Below are 17132 nucleotides of genomic sequence, written 5' to 3'. Positions count from 1 at the left end.
CTCCGTTTTTCTTACTTTTTCTGTTTTAAAAGCTCCTTTCTTCATTTTGAGTGAGAGAGTGCGAGAGCGAGTGTGAGAGGGGAAGGGGCAGAGAGAGAGGATCCCAAGCAGGCTCTGTTGCTGTCCTTGCAGAGCCTGGTGTGTGGCTCGAACTCACGAGCCTTGAGATCATGACCTGAGCCAAAATCAAGAGTCGCACGCTTAACCAACTGAGCCACACGAGTGTCCCCGTCACTTATTTTTAAAGTACCTGCTTGTTCTCGCCAGGGACCTTTTATCCAAACATAAATAAATAAAACAAAGAAAAGGGGCACGAAATCTACACTGATTAAGCTGAGCAAAATATCAAGCCAGATGGTAACTTGGTGCAGGTGTTGCTAAAGCTTTCCCCACTGAAAGGGAAAGCGCCACAGACTGGTGGGTCTGTGAGCCTCGCGTTAAGGAGGATGAAATGGAGGCCCCGAGAGCGTGGCCACTTGCTTCGATGAGAATCGTGGCTCAGTGGGCAAAGCCAATTAGTCCCAGGCTGCCTTTCCAGGTAGAGCGCTGTCCTTTGTCCAGGCTCCACCCCCTCCCTGAGATGTTTCCCTCTTTTCCAACCACACAGGTTCCAGCGAGGAGAGACAAGTGTTTGAGAAGGCTTTGGGGAAACTTAAACCCCGCATGGCTTTTGGTGCCACGTCTGCGAGACACTTGGAAAGAGAGGGGAGGGAGCCCAGCATCTCTGGGAAGTTCAAGGTCACTGGCATCCTGGAGGTGGGCAAAGAAGTGAACATGGCCCTGATACTCAAAAACCTGACGAGCGACATGAAGACGGTGACCGTGAACATGACGGCCTGGACCATCGTCTACAACGGCACACTGGTACACGAAGTGTGGAAGGACTCTGTCACAATATCCCTGGATCCCGAAGAAGGTAACTCGCCCTGTGGTTTGTGGGGACGCCATGCATCCAAGGCGGCTCGTGTTCTTTTGGGGTTGGAGGGTTCCTGCTGGAACGGATTCAGCTAAGAGAGCAGCAGCCCATGGTCGCTGTGGTTAAGCCTTGGGTTTTGAAGTTTTGAAAGCTGTCAGAGTGAGAACAGTGCAGGTCAGGGCGGTGCCAACCCAAATCCTTCTACACCCCGGGGGGGGGGGGGAAGGAAGGAGGCTTTGGCAGTTAATAGCCACACCGCGACGTCCCTTGCAGGTACACGCACTTCGCTCAGCGTGCAGAGAGAGCTTCTTCACATCTTCTCTCATTTGATCTTCTGAAACGGGCAGATTTCAGTATCCCCTTTCCCAGAGGCAGAAACTGAGGCTTGGAGACATTGTGACCTTGCTTTAAGAGCTTACGCGTCACAGCTAGCGGCCGTACGGGGGTCTCAGCCCTGGGCGTCCTCATGCTAAATCCAGGCCCTCCCCCCATTTTCTAGATTATATGTCTGCCTACCCCTCCCACACGCCTCACCCCCACCCCCACCCCAGCGCTCCCCACCCCCACCCCACAACGAATCACTTTTCAGATTTGCCCCCGGACGGGTCGCAATACAGAGCAGGGTCTTAAACCCTTGTCCAAGGTTCCTTCCCACACCGCAGCCACGGGGGAAGCTTCCCGATTTCCCTGATTTCCCTCGGCAGTGATGGGTGTTCTTGGAGGCCAGAGAATCTGGGAGGAGCAGAAACTCCCCGGTTCCTGGGTAGCACAGATGGGAAAGGAGCGAGGCGGAGCAGAAAAAGGCCCGGCGCTCTGAGAGGATTAGAACGCAGGCGTGCCCACGTTGGCAAAATCCGCCAAGCTGTTATGAAAAGTTGGGACTTACAAAGCAGATTAACAAGGGTGGGGTGGCTATTTGCTTCCCATAATAAAAACTGATTAATTATACAGCCCGTCTTGAAAGAAGAGCTCTGTCTGTAGGGACACTGAGATGTGTTACACCTGTCAGGAGGCTGCAGCCCTAACAACCTGTTTTCTGGCAGAATTTCAGCAGAAATCTTCCCCCCTCCAGAAGCAACCGCCGGGCTGCTGTCTCCCTTCAAAGCTCTAGGGGAGAGCTATTTTTGTGGACCAGAAAGAATTCACGTGAGAGAAAGGGCTGAAACAACAACAACTCACTCTGCACACCCATCTGTACAGTCGAGGCAGGCCTCGTACATTCCTCCAGTGCGAACAGCCGAGGCAGCTTCCCTCTCAAAGGGCATAGGGGTGCCGGGGCACCCCGGGCCACCCAGCGTGACCCCTGGGAGAGAGGCGGGCATGGCCTGGACCACAGAGGAGGGAGAGGGGCCCTGAGACTTGGGAAAAGCCAGGTGAATGGACAGAAGCTGGGGGAGGCATTTCTACCCGAAGGAACCTTGTGGTTTGGCCACCATGTGTCTGTGTGGTCAAAGGAACAATGAGAATCACTGAGGGCTCTTTCAAGGGGGAGGTGAGTTGGGCTCGGTGATGCAGGGCCACACTGACGCATCGGAACGTTATTTCTTTTCTTTTCTGTTTGATTTATCGTCAAGTTAGCTAACATGCAGTGTATGCAGGGTGCCCTTGGCTTTGGGAGTGGATTCCCATGATTCATCACTTCCATACAACACCCAGTGCCCATCCCAACAAGTGCCCTCCTCAATGCCCATCCCCCGTTTCCCCCACCCCTCCCCATCAACCTCACTTTGTTCTCTGTGTTTGAGAGTCTCTTATGGTTTGCCTTCCTCTCTGTTTTTACCTCATTTTTCCTATTCTTTCCCCCTTATGATCATCTGTTCGTTTCTGAGCCAGCAAGGAGCTTTTTGAAGTGGCATGGGAGAGGAGGAACATGATTTTGGAGGGGGTGGGTGGGGGGAGCGCTTCCGAAGCCGCGTCCACCTGGTGTGTGGGGGGGACTCGGAAGCAGGAGAGACCAGCGGTGGCGAGGTGGCTCGGGGGCCTGTCGCAATAGAATCCCAGGCTATTCGATTTCTTCAGCCGATCCCTGGCTTCCCTTCCTAGTTAAGATTTTGTTGTCATCGCCATTGTCGTCATCGTTAGGCAATCGGCTATCATTTGTATTCTTCCCTGCCCTCTGACATGTTCCAGGAAGGGAAGTGTCTCCAGCCCATCCAACCCATCCTCCTGGGAAGCTGCCCAGCCAGCCGGAGTCCTGGTCCCTCCCCAGCCTCGGCTCTAGAGTCTGCACAGAACAGGGGCCTGTTTCCCACCCGGCCCAGCAGGGAGGGCTCAGTCAAGCCCCGGGCTGCAGACATTCCCGGCCGGCTCCCGCAGCCTTGGCTTGGTATCATCAGCTCTGAAGGTTCCAGAAGTCCACCCCACTCTCTCTCACTCTGCCCTCCCCGGCTTCTCCTTCCAGAAATACAGCATCCCGTGAAGATCACATACGCTCAGTACGAGAAGTACCTGAAGGCAGACAACATGATCCGGACCACCGCCGTGTGCCAGGTCTCCGACGAGGCAGAGGTGGTGGTAGAAAGGGACATCATCCTGGACAACCCCAGCCTGACCCTGGAGGTAAGGGGGGGCGGTGAATGGGCGCCTCCCCAGCCAGCCCAGCCCTACCAATACCCCCAAAACGCAAAGCAGCTCCTTCCCCGCTGAGAGGGTCAGGGACCTAGGTCCAGCCTCTGCCAAGTGGATGGCCCAGAGCTCCCGCTCAGACCGGAATCCTTGTTTCTGGTAATAAACAAGCACATTTGCCCCTGGGCTTCTTCGGATCAGGTTCCAGATGCACTGGGGGCATCAGCTGAGAAGCCGCTGGAGGGGTTCCTCAGCTCCGAGCACCTGCCGTGTTCCGGGCGGGGCCAGGCTCCAGAATCACAGAGACTCACAAGGGGTGGGTCTAGCCCACAGTCTAGCCGCTGGCCACGTTTGCAGAGCATCGTCTAGACCGTGCTTCAGAGTGGGCAGTGGTCCCCCACCTCAGAAGGGCAGCCCGTGTCCTGGCCAGGGAGTTTAGGGGAAAGCAGAGAGGGGCAGCCGTTCAGCCCTTGGGCCTGACCTTGTATCCAGGCCCCACCATTTACCAGCAGCCACCCCGAGTTAAGTCCCTTGATCTCTGTGGCTCCATTGTTCTATGTCATCTCTATAATAAAATACCTCCCTTGCAGGGGCCATTTCCCCAGACAAGCGTTTCCTGACGCGCCCCCTCCCTGCCCCGCCAAATAAGGCTCGGTCTCCAGTTATACGTCCCCGAGAGCCTTCTGTGCTCTTACTTTATGGCATCTGTTCTAGTTGGAGTTATACCTGTATTTGTGCACTTTGATCTTGGCTCTGTTCTCCTACCCGTCTGTAAACTCCACCCGGGGAGGCGCTGCCCCTGCTCTGGGCCCATCACTGGCTCCCCTGCTGCCACATCTTAGAAGCTAATCAGATTTTGTAAAATAATCATGAGCAGAGCAGGGCACTTGGCTTCTGGCTTGACTTCTTCCCCACCCACGCGTCCTCGTCGTCAGCCGGTGCTTGTCCCCTGTGTGCCAAAGCCTCTCCCGCTTCCCAAGGCATTTCCAAGAACCGCGCATCCTCTCCGTGGACGTGATGGACAGCCGAAGCTGGGAGGGGACGCTGGGTAGCAGCTGGTTCAGTTATGAAAACATTCTGTGTTAAAATGATCAGTGTTTAAGTGAAGGTAATTTTTCCCCCATTATACTCCTTTATCCGGTATCGTCAAATATTCTTATAGCTTTATCTTTTTTTTAAATTTTTTAATGTTTATTTATTTTTTTCATTTTTAAAGCTCATTTATTTTTGAGAGACAGAGAGGCAGAGCATGAGCAGGGGAGAGGCAGAGAGAGAAAGAGAGAGAAACAGAATCGGAAGCAGGCTCCAGGCTCAGCACAGAGCCCAACGCGGGGCTCGAACTTAAGAACCGTGAGATCATGACCTGAGCCAAAGTCAGACACTCAACCACCGGAGCCACCCAGGCGCCCCTGTAGCTTTATCTTTTCCCTTTTATTCAACACTGTTGTGCAACACTGTCGCTTTTGGGTTTCCACATCGCGTGGCCTTTGTCTTTGAAGAGACTATAATATCTTTAGAAAGGAGGTCAGAATACAAATAGGCTGGAAATGTGCCACCAAGAACTCCCTTACTTAATCTTTCAAAAGGGCATCTGATCTCTCTTCTTTCGGACATCTCTGTGCGAATTTGCTCCTAACAATCTCGCCTTGACATCAACCTGCAGAGCACCACGCACTCTTACCTTGGTTTGAAAGAATCCGTGCACAGCTCACTCAGAGCAGGGTGAGAATTTTTAAACCCGTGAGGGCAATCTGTATGAAAAGGTAACAATTCGGATGAAGTCACATTCTCTAATCCAGCACGGATTCGCAGCAAGCATTGAGGACGTTATACTGTGGAATCAGACCACGAAATCTGAACTTTGTCCCAAAGGGTGATGTCCCTCACGTTGGCCCGTGAACCACTGATAGTCAGATTCAGATTTCTGGTGGCTCTTAGCCTCCCTTTTGGGTGCACATACAGACTTGGGTCAACGGGATAGGGTGGTAAGCAGCAATAATGCAAAAAGAACAAATAACACGAAAACCGAGTATCAGGGTGAACACTACATCAGTGTTTACATATCCATGAGCTCATCTGGCTCCTTCTTTGGAAGGCAGGGAGGGACAGAAGCACAGCTCTCTCTTCGACAGCAAACAAATAGTCCAGGTTGCTTTCCTGATGGGAACCCGAGGCTTCTCTGGCCAAGGACAGTGCGGGGCGGGAGCCCCGTCCAGACCACACATGACACACAGGGAAAACTTTGGCTCCAGAAGTTTCAAAGGACACCGATAGACCGGGGTGTCATCAGAGAGTGGCCTGAATTGAGGGGCCCAATGTCATGTCCTGGGGAGAGGAGCATGAGGCTCTGAGTGGGGGTCTGAGCAGGCTCGGGCCTCCCAGGGAGGGGGCTTCCAGGCTGGAAGGGAAGAAAAAGACCGGTGAGTGGAAGCCTCAAAGAAAATACTGCTTTTCTTTATCTTTTTTTTTTTTTTAATTTTTTTAATGTTTATTTATTTTTTGAGAGCGAGAGAGAGACAGAGTGTGAGTGGGGGAGGGGCACGGAGAGACAGGGAGACACAGAATCCAAGGCAGCCTCCAGGCTCTGAGCTGGAGCTCAGCACAGAGCCCCACGCGGGGCTCGAACTCACGCACAAGTGCGGGAGAGGCAGAGAGAGCGGGAGAGAGAATCCCAAGCAGGCTCCATACCGTCAGCGCGGAACCCGACGTGGGGCTTGAACTCACGAACTGTGAGATCGCGACCGGAGCTGAAACCAAGACTGGGGGATGCTTAACCGACCGAGTCACCCAGGCGCCCCAGGAAAGTTCTAAGCTCAGAATGAAACAGTCCCCCGCCCTCTGAGCAGCCCACGTGGAACAGGGCCGTCCTGGGAAGCAGGGCTGCCCTTCCCAGCACGACCAGGAAGAGGGGCAGAGAAGACAAAGTGCTCTCAGTCACTACAATGTGCCGCCTCTCCCTCTGAGCCTGGGGTCCCGTCGGGAGCACGGGGCCTGGCAGCAGTCTCCTGGGAAGCCCCTGCAGGGGTGTCTGCCCGTCACTGAGCTGTCCACCCAGCCTGCGTGGGCTCTCACCAAGTGGCAGGTGAGGCTAGCAGCCCATGTCCTGACTCCGGCAACCCTTCTCCTCGTAGGTGCTGGACCAGGCCCGGGTGCAGCAGCCCGTGAACGTCCAGATGCTCTTCTCCAACCCGCTGGATGAGCCCGTGAAGGACTGCGTGCTGATGGTGGAGGGCAGCGGCCTGCTGCTGGGAAGCCTCAGGATTGAGTGAGTGCCGGGCCTGAGGGGTCGGTGTGGGGCGGTGGGAGGGGGTCGGAGGCGGCCTCCCCGCAGCCCCTGGGAGAGTCCGCACGCGGGCACGCACGTTTGCATCTGGTGTGGGGGTTGACCAGACTTGAACTCCCGGGAAGTCCAGATCACCAGCGCTTGGAGCCTGTCCTCAAGGGCTTTCCGTATGTGGGAGATCATGGGGCTCCCTCCCTCCCCGGCTGAGGGGCCCCAAGCTAGCAGGGGGTGGGGCATGACTCAGGGAGGGAGCCAGAGGGAGCCCCACCAGCCCAGGACTTGAGGCTGCAGGGGGCCCCTCTAGCCCGAGGTCCGCGAACCTCGCCATCAACCCTGACGGTACACTTCCCCACCAGCGTGCCGACCCTGCGCCCCAAGGAGCGGTCCCGGGTGCGTTTTGAGATCCTGCCCACCCGGAGTGGCACCAAACAGCTGCTCGCTGACTTCTCCTGCAACAAATTCCCTGCGATCAAGGCCATGCTGTCCATCGACGTGGCTGAATGAAGGGCGCGAGGGGGCCCCATACAAACTTGGGTAACACGGGGCAGGCGGCGCTCGCCTGTGGAGTGAGCCCTCCCGCCTATGATGTCCAGCCTGGGAAATCCACGACGTCCCCCGAGCCGGCCCGGACGGGACCCCCAGCCTCCGGCACACGCACGCCCCCGCCCCCCCCCCCCCCTTTCCCGGGCTGGGCTGGCTACCTCCCGCCCTGAGACGCATTCACTTTTGCACGTTCCCATGAGCCCCGCGGCCCTGCTCGGCCCTCAAGGCCAGCAATGCTGCAGGACAGAGTGGCATCTGACCCAGCGACTCTCTGAATGGCTGTGGGGGAGGAGACGGTCCGGAGGGTTTGCTGATCCCAAGCCTATGCAGTTGGGACATTCCTGCTCCTCCCTCGGGCCACCGCGGGAGGTACTGTCCCGCACTCACACTGTCGTGGCACTCACATCTTTACACTCAAAATAAAAGTTAAAAAGAACACAGTCAGCACGGGCTGTACTAGACTGCTGCTTTGCTTAAGGTGGTGGAGGAGGAAGGGGGCGGCGGCCATGTTCTTTTGGAGAAGGGATGACCCAAGGACATCTTGTTCCCCACATGCCCGTGACCAAAGGGAGTGTGGGCTTGTGTGGGACAGATCACTGTTTATTCACTGTTCAGTGAATAAACTTTCTAATAGGATGTCCAAAAATAGACGAGGTTGCCCGGAGAGGGAGCCCCTTGTCCCAGGCAGGCTTTGCGTGCTCTCTGTGTGGCTGCTGGGCCGAGTGGGAAGGGACCTCAAAGTCCTCCCTGGAACCCTTTTGCAGAGGAGACTCCCGGAGAGGCCCAGCCTCTGCTCACACCGGGCTCTTCCCTCCTCAAAGCCGCACCTCTCCTCCTGCAGCCAGGAGGCCACAGCACTGCTAACTCAGCCGGAACCTTCTCTGCCTTCGCGCACGCTTTGGTGGTTCCTCGGTCTCCCTGCCCCTCGAAATGACCCCAAGCAGAGCCCATAGCTTTCCGGTCCCTTGTGCTGACAGATTCCGTTTTGGCAATCATACCGTGCTCTCTTGAGTCGGCCAGTCCGGGCTAAACAGAAGCTTCTGCCTCAACGTCCAGCTCAAAGCGTCTGCCTTCTGCTCAGCTCAGGCCCGACCTGTTCCTCCTTCCTTCCCCCTTCCCCTTGGATGGCTTGATCCACTGATGTCGGCCAGCGTGTGAAGGCAGGCTTTCGCCACTATGTGTTCCATGATGGGGGCAACATGGCCCTTAGTTCCAGCCCCCAGAGATTTACCTCACTACCTCTAACTGCACCTGAAGGTCCTGTGCTTTTTCCTGAGCCCACTTGCCCTTAGTGGGGTCCCCTGGCCCATGGGACGCTCGCAACCTCCTTGATCCACCAAAAGGGGTGAGCTGGCCGGCCCCAGCTGCCTCTCTCCTCCTCCTGCCACTCAAGCCGCTCCGGGCTCAGCTTCCCACCTCCACGGTTTCCTGGAGGCAGCCGGCACCAGCACTCGGGCCCAACTCTGCTCCCAACATCAAGGAACCATCACCAGACCCCGGCTCCCGTGTCTAAACGCAGCAGAGGCTTCCCCTGCAGAGCGAGGGGCTTGTCCCTCTTCCCGAAAGTTCTGCCACCCTCTCCAAGCGTTCTGGGGGCCTTGGCCCTGCACTAGGCCTGAAGATGGGGTGTTCCGTTCCTCCTCGGAAATTCTGCAGCAGTCCCCAGTGAGGTAGGAGAGGGTGAAATCAACAGACACCTACTCCGGTCTCTGAGAGAAAGAAGGAAATCCGTATCTTGCCATCCCTGGGAGGCCTGCCCCAGACCTTACTTTCCACAAACAGCCATCTTATCAGCAAGCATTTCCGGAGGGACCTACTTTGTGCCAGGCTTTCTGCTGGGCATGGGGTCAAGAGAGATTAAAAATCAACCACAGCATGATCCCTATCCTTGGGTTTCTCCCGGAGTGACACTCCTAAGGTGTGACATTAAAAATCCGTCTGGAGGGGCGCCTGGGTGGCTCAGCCGGTTAAGCGCTGACTTCAGCTCAGGTCATGATCTCACGGTTCGTGAGTTCGAGCCCCGAGTCGGGCTCTGTGCTGACAGCTCAGAGCCTGGAGCCTGCTTTGGATTCTGTGTCTCCCTCTCTCTCTGCCCCTCCCCTGCTCATGCTCTTTCTCTCTCTCTCTGCCAAAAATAAATAAACATTAAAAAAAATTTTTTTTAAACAAGGAGGGGGACAAAACAGAAGAGACTCATAAATTTGGAGAACAAACTGAGGGTTTCAGGAGGGGTTGTAGGAGGGGGGGTGGGCTACATGGGTAAGGGGCACTAAGGCATCTACTCCCAAAATCATTGTTGCACTAGATGCTAACTAATTTGGATGTACATTTAAAAAAATTAAAAAGAAAAGAAAAGAAAAACAAAAAAAAAGAAAAAAATATAAGTTTTTATTTACCTTCACCTATTCCTTCTCCAGTGTTTTTCCTTTCTTTATGTAGAGCTGAGTGCTTGAACTAGATCATTTTTTCCTCTCTCCAACGAGCTGCTTTTAGCATTTCTTGCAAGGTAACAAATTCCCTCATTTCTGTTTGTCTGAGGAAGTCGCTATTTCTCCTCACTTTTGAAGGATAATTTCACAGTTCTAGGTTGATGGTTTTTTTTTTTTCTCTTGACACTTTAAATATTTAGCTCCACTCTCTTCTTGTTTGCACGTTTTCTGAGAAATCAGACGTAATTTTTATGTTTGCTCCTGTATAGAGAAGGTGGATTTGTTTTTGTTTTTGTTTTTGTTTTTGTTTTTCTGCCCCACCTCTGGCTTCTTTCAGGATTTTTTTCTCTCTCTTTGATTTTCTGCAGTTTGAGAATGATATATGTAGATATAGGGGTTTTTTTGGCCGGGGGGGGGGGGTTGTTTGTTTTTGTTTTTGTTTTTTGTGGGGTTTTTTTTGTTTTTGGTTTTGGTTTTGGTTTTTTTTTTGTTTTTTTTTTTGGCATTTATCCTATCTGGTGTTCTCCGTGCTTCCTGGCTCATAGTTTGGGGTCTGACATTAATTTGGGGGAAATTCTCAGTCATTATTGTTTCAAATATCTCTTCTATTCCATTCTCTCTTTCTTTTCCTTCTGGTGTTCCCATTACATGGATGTTACATCATATATAGTCGTCCCCGAGTTCTGGCATATTCTGTTCTTCTTTTTTTCTTTTTTCTTTTTTTTTCCCAGCCCTTCTTTCTCTTTGCTTTTCTCTTTGCTTTTCAGTTTTGGAGGTTTCTATTGAGAGATATCAAGCTCAGAAGTTGTCTCCTCAGCAGTGTCCAGTCTACTAATAAGCCCATCAGAGACATTTTTTTAAAGTTTATTTTAGCTATTTTTTGAGAGAAAGAGAGAGAGAGAGAGGAGGGGGAGCGAGCAGGGGAGGGGCAAAGAGAGAGGGAGACAGAATCCAAAGCAGGCTCTAGGCTCTGAGCTGTCAGCACAGAGCCTGATGTGGGGCTTGAACCCACAAACCGTGAGATCATGATCAAAGCCGAAGTCAGATGCTTAACTGACTGAGCCACCCAGGGGCCCCCCATCAAAGACATTCTTAATTTCTGTTACAGTGTTTCTAATCTCTTGCATTTCTCTTTTTATTTTTCCTTAGGATTTCCAGCTCTCTGCTTACATTGTTCGTCCGTTCCTACATGCCGTCTACTTTATCCATTAGTGCTCTGAGCATATTAACAGTTGTCTTAAATTCTTGGTCTGAGCATGCCAACATCCCTGCTATATCTAAGTCTGGTTTTGATGCTTGCGCTGTCTCTTTAAACTGTGTTTTTGCCTTTTAGTATGCCTTGTAAATTTGTTTCTTGAGAGCAAGACAGGATGCACTGGGTAAGATGAACTACTGTAAATAAGCTTTAGTGATGTGGTCATCAGGTGTGGGAGGAGGGGAAGCATTCTATAGTTCTATGGTCAGGTCTGTTTTGTAGTGTGTCTGTGCCTCTGACCTGTGAAATTTACATAGGCTTCTCAGTCCCTGCCCCTCCTCCATAGGGGGTTGGGACTGAAAGGCAGGGGTGTGCGGGAGTTGTGTATTTCCCTTCTCCCACATGGAAGGCTAGAAGGGGCTGAAATTGGGTATTTCTCTTCCTCGGGGTCAGTTAGGCATTGACAAAAGCCCAGCTCTGGTTAGTTTCTCCTGGGGGCCGACCTTGCTAAGAAGAACAGAATGTTCTGGCATATTTCAAAATAGTTTCTTTTCCCTTCCCCCTCCTGAAGCCTGAGGAGATTTTTCTCTGATCTTCACTGTGAGAGTCTGGTAGCTTCCTGGGGGGTAAAGCTCACAGAGGTGTTGAGTGCCCTCTAGGATGGGGCCCCTCGGGGATTTTAACTCTCAGACTTGTCCACACCGAGCCTCTAGCCATTCATCAATAACCATTCAGGTTTCCCTACCCCGGCACTGGCCTCTACGGAAGATGCTATTCGTGGGTTTCTGCTCCTGTAAATTATGATTTTCTATTCGCCTGTCAGTGTCTCCAATTTCGGGGAGTGGTTCGCACCGTGAAAAATTGGTTTGTTCAGCTTTTTACTCGTTAGGATGGAGTGGCCACTTTGAAGCTTCGTTTGTACCAGACCAGAAGCTGGAAGCCGGAAGCCTGTTCTAAGCGTCTCATAGGTATTTGTTGATCTACTCCCAATAATCCTTTGAGGAAAGGGCTAATAATATTGCCGTCACTTTACAGATCTGAGAACCGAGACTTAGCCAGTGAATTGGGTCACGGGAGAGTTAGCAAAGGCAGGCTGGCTCCAGTGCCTCGCCTCGGTGTTATGCACAAATTCTAAAAAGGTATCCAGTGATGAATTCTATCCCAGGTTTGCAAAGAGACAGGGGCTAAAGGATGCAGAAACTTAAGGACGTGTGTCTGTGCAGTGGCACCCAGCCCCAGAGAGCCACTCTTGGATGCCTCCTCCCAGCCTACTTTCCTGCGACTGCTTGGCTCCTGGCAACCTAAGGAGGTGCCATAAGCAAGGGGCCTCAGAGTCCTGCTTCCCAGAAGCAGCGTCCTCATCTGCCCTGCTTCTGGCTCTCGACCCCTCCTCCTCCCAATCTTGATCACACGTGCCTCAGAAGCCAACCTCAAACACCTGGATTCAACCAGCATCTCCCGGAGCCTGCCCAGTGGGAGAGGTTCCCTCGTTATGTTGTTTTCCCCCCTGGCAACCTTCAAAAAGGGGACAGTATTTACCCACCGTTGTACCAACGGGGAAGCAGAGGCTTAGAGCAAGCGCTCTCCATTCTTCGCTCTCATTCTAGCCTTCACGTGCCTTTATGATCACCTACAATATTTTATGGCAACCATTTATCTGCCAATGGTTGCCGATCTGCAGGGCGCAAACATTGGCAAACATGCATAAACACGATTTATTGATATCACATTAGAATATATGATACATTCGGTGACATTGCATGATAAATTCAACGTGTTTGAATTATTGCACGGCATAATTCGTTGTGCTGTGCAAAACTGCGACAAAATTGGAGTGTTAACACAGCGATTCCATTAATCCTGCACGCTGCCTTGGATGATCTATGTCTCTGATTTCCATCGAGTAAGCCCACACTTTTAGCATGCCTCGGAAAGTGTATGCGAGGGGGTTCAATCTGGAACAAAATAAAATAATATTACTTATGTATTTTGAGTTTATGGCCACTCCATAGTAAATTAGCTTTCTCTCTTGTGAAATAAAAAATTTAAAATATACACACACATTTATTAAAATATTTTTATGCAAATATGTTCACAATATAAAAATTGCTTAAATACAAAAGCATGCAAGAGTGAAAAGATAGACGGTTCCCTTTCCCCACTTCTCTTCCACTTTTTCCCCCAAAGGACACCCGAGTTTTGAGATTGGAGTGTGCGCCCTTCCTGATTTTTCTGAGCCCTTGAGGGATGAGTGGGGTGCCTCCCACTGGTCCACTGTGGGAATTGCAGGCTTTTCTAAAAGCATCTGATGGCCAATGCTTCAGACTGAAGGCCTAGCCTTCTATTTAAACTTGAAATGCCCTTGGGGGCTGGGGGCACCACTCTACAGAGTGATTTTGGTATTTCTGTGTATGACACCCGCAGTCTGACTCACCTGATCATGGAAGTTGTGACCTCCCAGGGTCACCAAGCCATTAAAAATTCCATGGCCAAGGTCTCACTGAATCACAGATGACTCATGGGCCCCAACCGTGAGCAGGTTCCAGGGATTCAGCACGGATGATCTGTGCTTTCTGGAAGTTTGTCATCGCCGGGAGGCAGAGGTACAGGGGTGGGTGTGGGGAGATAGGTAATAAAAGGAGTAATCGAATAAACACGAACTATAATGGATGAACAAAATCCAGGCTGTGGGTATGTGTTGGGGAAGCCCTCTGACGGGTGGTATCTGGGGAGAAACCCGGTGTGGACTATGAGGGAGAGTGAAGATCTAAAGGAATGGGTTCCAGGAACAGTGGGGACAAAGCCCCGAGGCAGGAGTAACAGGGGACACAGAGGAAGCACCACTCTTGCTGTGAGCAACGGAGGGCGGGAGGAGCGGTGGGGGAGGGGGAAGGAGCAGAGAATCTGACTCGTGTTTTTTTGTTTTAATTTTTTTTTAACGTTTATTTATTTTTGAGACAGAGAGAGACAGAGCATGAACAGGGGAGGGTCAGAGAGAGGGAGACACAGAATCCGAAGCAGGATCCAGGCTCTGAGCTGTCAGCACAGGATCCGATGCGGGGCTCCAACTCACGGACCGAGAGATCACGACCTGAGCCGAAGTCGGACGCTTAACCGACTGAGCCACCCAGGCGCCCCTCTGACTCGTGTTTTTAAAGAAACCCTCCGGCTGTTGCCAGGCGTCCAGTGAGGAAGCGATCGTAACCAACCGTCCGGGGCAGGGGTGCCGGTGGCTTTGACCAAGGTGGCAGCAATGTGGCGTGAGACGTGGTGGAGAAGGCAGAACCCACCAGCTGTCCCAAGGGATTGGATGTAGGGCGTGAAGAAAGGAGGCCGGAATGACATCGTCTGATAGTCCGAGCCGTTCGATGGTTCCAGAACTCAAGCAGCACGGCTGCTTTGCTCTTCCTCCACCAATGTGAGCTGTGGGAAACGGTAAAGTGGGAGGCTCTTTACCTCCCCCTCCAGGCTCCCTTCTGCGCCCCCATCGGCCGCCTTTCTGCGTCCAGCCCCCTTGGCCACTGTGCCGGGACCCTGGCCTAAGCTCACAAAGCATCTTCTTCAGCCAAGTTCCCAGGTGCTGAGAGCTCAACGCTAGTCCTGGAAGGAGGAGCAGGGTCCAGCGGGGAAGAAAGCTTGAGGTCCAGCTGGGAGGCCGGGGCAATCAGGGCGGACTTCTCAGAGGAGCCGGCCTGCAAAGGATGTTAGGGCTCCCTCACCCTGGCAGGGGGAGACAAGAGAAGGAAGCCATGTTGGCTCAGTGTCAGAATGTGAGGCTGGAGAGGCGGGTGGCCAAGGACCAGAGGAAGCCTGACCCTGACTGGCCAGAGTCCACTGCAGTTTGGCGGGGCGGAGCAGGGGGAGGAGCCCTGCAGCGGATGATGTTTTCCATTTTTCCGGAAAGGGCCATAGCGCTCGTGAGAATTCCATCCATGCTCTTCCAGACTCCATCAGAAGGTGGAGTCTAACTTCCTCCCTTTCTAAGAGTTGCCATTTGAGACGGCCTTCACAAACGGGGCGCAGTAGAACATAAAAACTATTAATGGATGTTTTACACCGCTAAGCCTGGGGGTAGTTTGTTATGCATCGATAGCAACTGGAACCATCCCAACACACGTCAGCGTGGTGGATGATTTCCTAGTGCCATTTATGTCTCCATATTATTTCCAGGGTTATCAATGTCTGAGTGGGCGTTATGCACAGGCGTTAAGGCTAATTATGGCCTTTTATCTAAATATTATTTTACTTTTGTTCCCCATCGTGCTTGGCTGGTGCCTGTGCGTTGGGGAGGCAGGCACCTTCCCCACCCAAGGCAGGGACAACCCTTGTGATCCTGTTTAAGAGCAGGGTTTTCTCTTCATGATGCTTTCTCGTAATATGACCTGCCTGCTCTTCGTGAAGGAGGAGACTGGGGGGTGCGGGGGAGTGGAGAGATGAGACCCGAGATCGGGGGCTTATCTGCCCATAGGGTGCCTCCCACGTCAGCCCCGTCCCAAACACGCCATCCACCAGTCATGTCTGTATCGCAACCACCTGGAGCACCTGCTGTGTGTCCAAAACTGCACCCCACACACGAGAACACAATGGTCTGTGGCCTCCTGGAGCCTATACCGTAATGCGGAGCCAGACAGAACAAGCAAACAAATAAAATACAAACCGTTTGCGATCAGCGCAGTGAAGGAAAGCCAGGGGGGTTGTCCTGGGGAATAACAGGCCACCTTCCTTCCGTGGCCAGCAAATGTCTCTCTGAGGAGTCGTCTTTCGGCTCAGACCTCAAGGGGCCACACTTGGTAGGCCTGTCCACAATCCACGGAAGCCGACTCTGGCTGGACCCAGGAGAGGAGGCAATCTCAAAGGGACCTCAGGAAACTCCCAGACCGGGTGGGGAAGACAGAGGACAAGGCTTAGAAAGCGGCAGGAGCAAAGGGTGACCACACAGGCAGCATCGCAGCGAGAATTGCATCACAAAACCCACGGAATGAGCACATGATTGCCGACCTAAGAATAAGATATAGAAGAACCCATCTGGGCCCCCAGAGCCATCACCATCGTCCCCCAGAATGGAGTCTTCACTGTCCCCAGTCTTGCCACCACCTCCCAATTAACAATTCCAGGTGAGGGGCACCTGGGTGGCTCAGGCGGTTAAGCGTCCGACTTCGGCTCAGGTCATAATCTCAAAGTCTGTGAGTTCGAGCCCCGCGTCGGGCTCTGTGCTGACAGCTCAGAGCCTGGAGCCTGCTTCGGATTCTGTGTCTCCCTCTCACTCTGCCCGTTCCCTGCTTATGCTCTGTCTCTGTCTCAAAAATAAATAAAAACATTAAAAAATTCCAGGTGAGCACATGTGCTTGGTTGAGCCTAAGTCACATAATGATGCTCTTGCTGCATCCAAGTCTGGGGACTTTGGACAAGATATCTGGATCTGCAGCAGCCACCTATGAAACAAGTGTGGGGGGCACCTGGGGGGGCACTGCCAGTTAAGCATCCGATTTCGGTTCAGATCATAATCTCACGCTTCGTGAGTTTGAGCCCCGCGTCGGGCTCTGTGCTGACAGCCCAGAGCCTGGAGCCCGCTTCGGATTCTGTCTCCCTCTCTCCGCCCCTCCCCCGCTCACACTCTGTCTCTCTCTCTCTCTCTCTCTCTCAAGACTAAATAAAACATTTGAAAAAAAGAAACCACAAGCGTGAAGAAGAAAAGCCAACAGCCAAGGAGAGCGTGACGGAAAGCCGAAAAGAACGAGGCCCTTGATGACACTGCCGAACTGCTACACCCGCCTTGAGACTGTCTCATTCTGGCCATTTTATTAAGCCGACAATAAAGCCCTTCAGAACTTAAGCCACTGTTGTCAGAGGTCCTATTACTGGCAGCAAAAGCACTTTTTTTTAACTGTGATCGAGGGAAAGCGACACGTGCTCAAGTAACTCACGTCTAAGATGACTGATACGATGTGCTCTGATGGGGGGAAGAAGCAGGGCAGTAAGGTTGCTCGCTTTTTTCTTTTCTTTTTCTTTTTTTTTTTTTAAATAAATCGGGATCAACAGGGAGTTCTTGTTAAATGCACATTCTCACAGCCCATCATCCAAACTCACTGGCTCAGAATCGTGAGGCATATGCATTTTACGGCATCCAGATGTACCTGATGTAGGCGCTTGATGAGCATCGCCGATGAATTCTGCCAACACAGGCGCCCTGGCTCAGAGGAG

At 52.5% G+C, this 17132-nt stretch overlaps 1 protein-coding gene across 1 annotated transcript in view; it reads left to right on the top strand.

Moving 5' to 3' along the window:
- The window catches only part of TGM3 (transglutaminase 3), a 39717-nt gene extending 31966 nt beyond the window's left edge, over positions 1-7751 (top strand). Inside the window, exons 10-13 of the mRNA XM_086701841.1 lie at positions 608-916; positions 3318-3475; positions 6613-6746; positions 7121-7751. Coding sequence (XP_086557967.1) covers positions 608-916; positions 3318-3475; positions 6613-6746; positions 7121-7268 — 749 coding nt within the window. The 3' untranslated portion in view covers positions 7269-7751. The remainder of the gene's footprint in view (positions 1-607; positions 917-3317; positions 3476-6612; positions 6747-7120) is intronic.
- Positions 7752-17132: the final 9381 nt, after the last annotated feature.

This window comes from Puma concolor, chromosome A3, assembly GCF_028749965.1.
Source record: "Puma concolor isolate L17-30 chromosome A3, mPumCon1.1.hap2, whole genome shotgun sequence".
NCBI lineage: Eukaryota > Metazoa > Chordata > Mammalia > Carnivora > Felidae > Puma > Puma concolor.
Note: the sequence above shows the minus strand (reverse complement) of the source record. Positions and strands in the feature narration are given on the sequence as shown.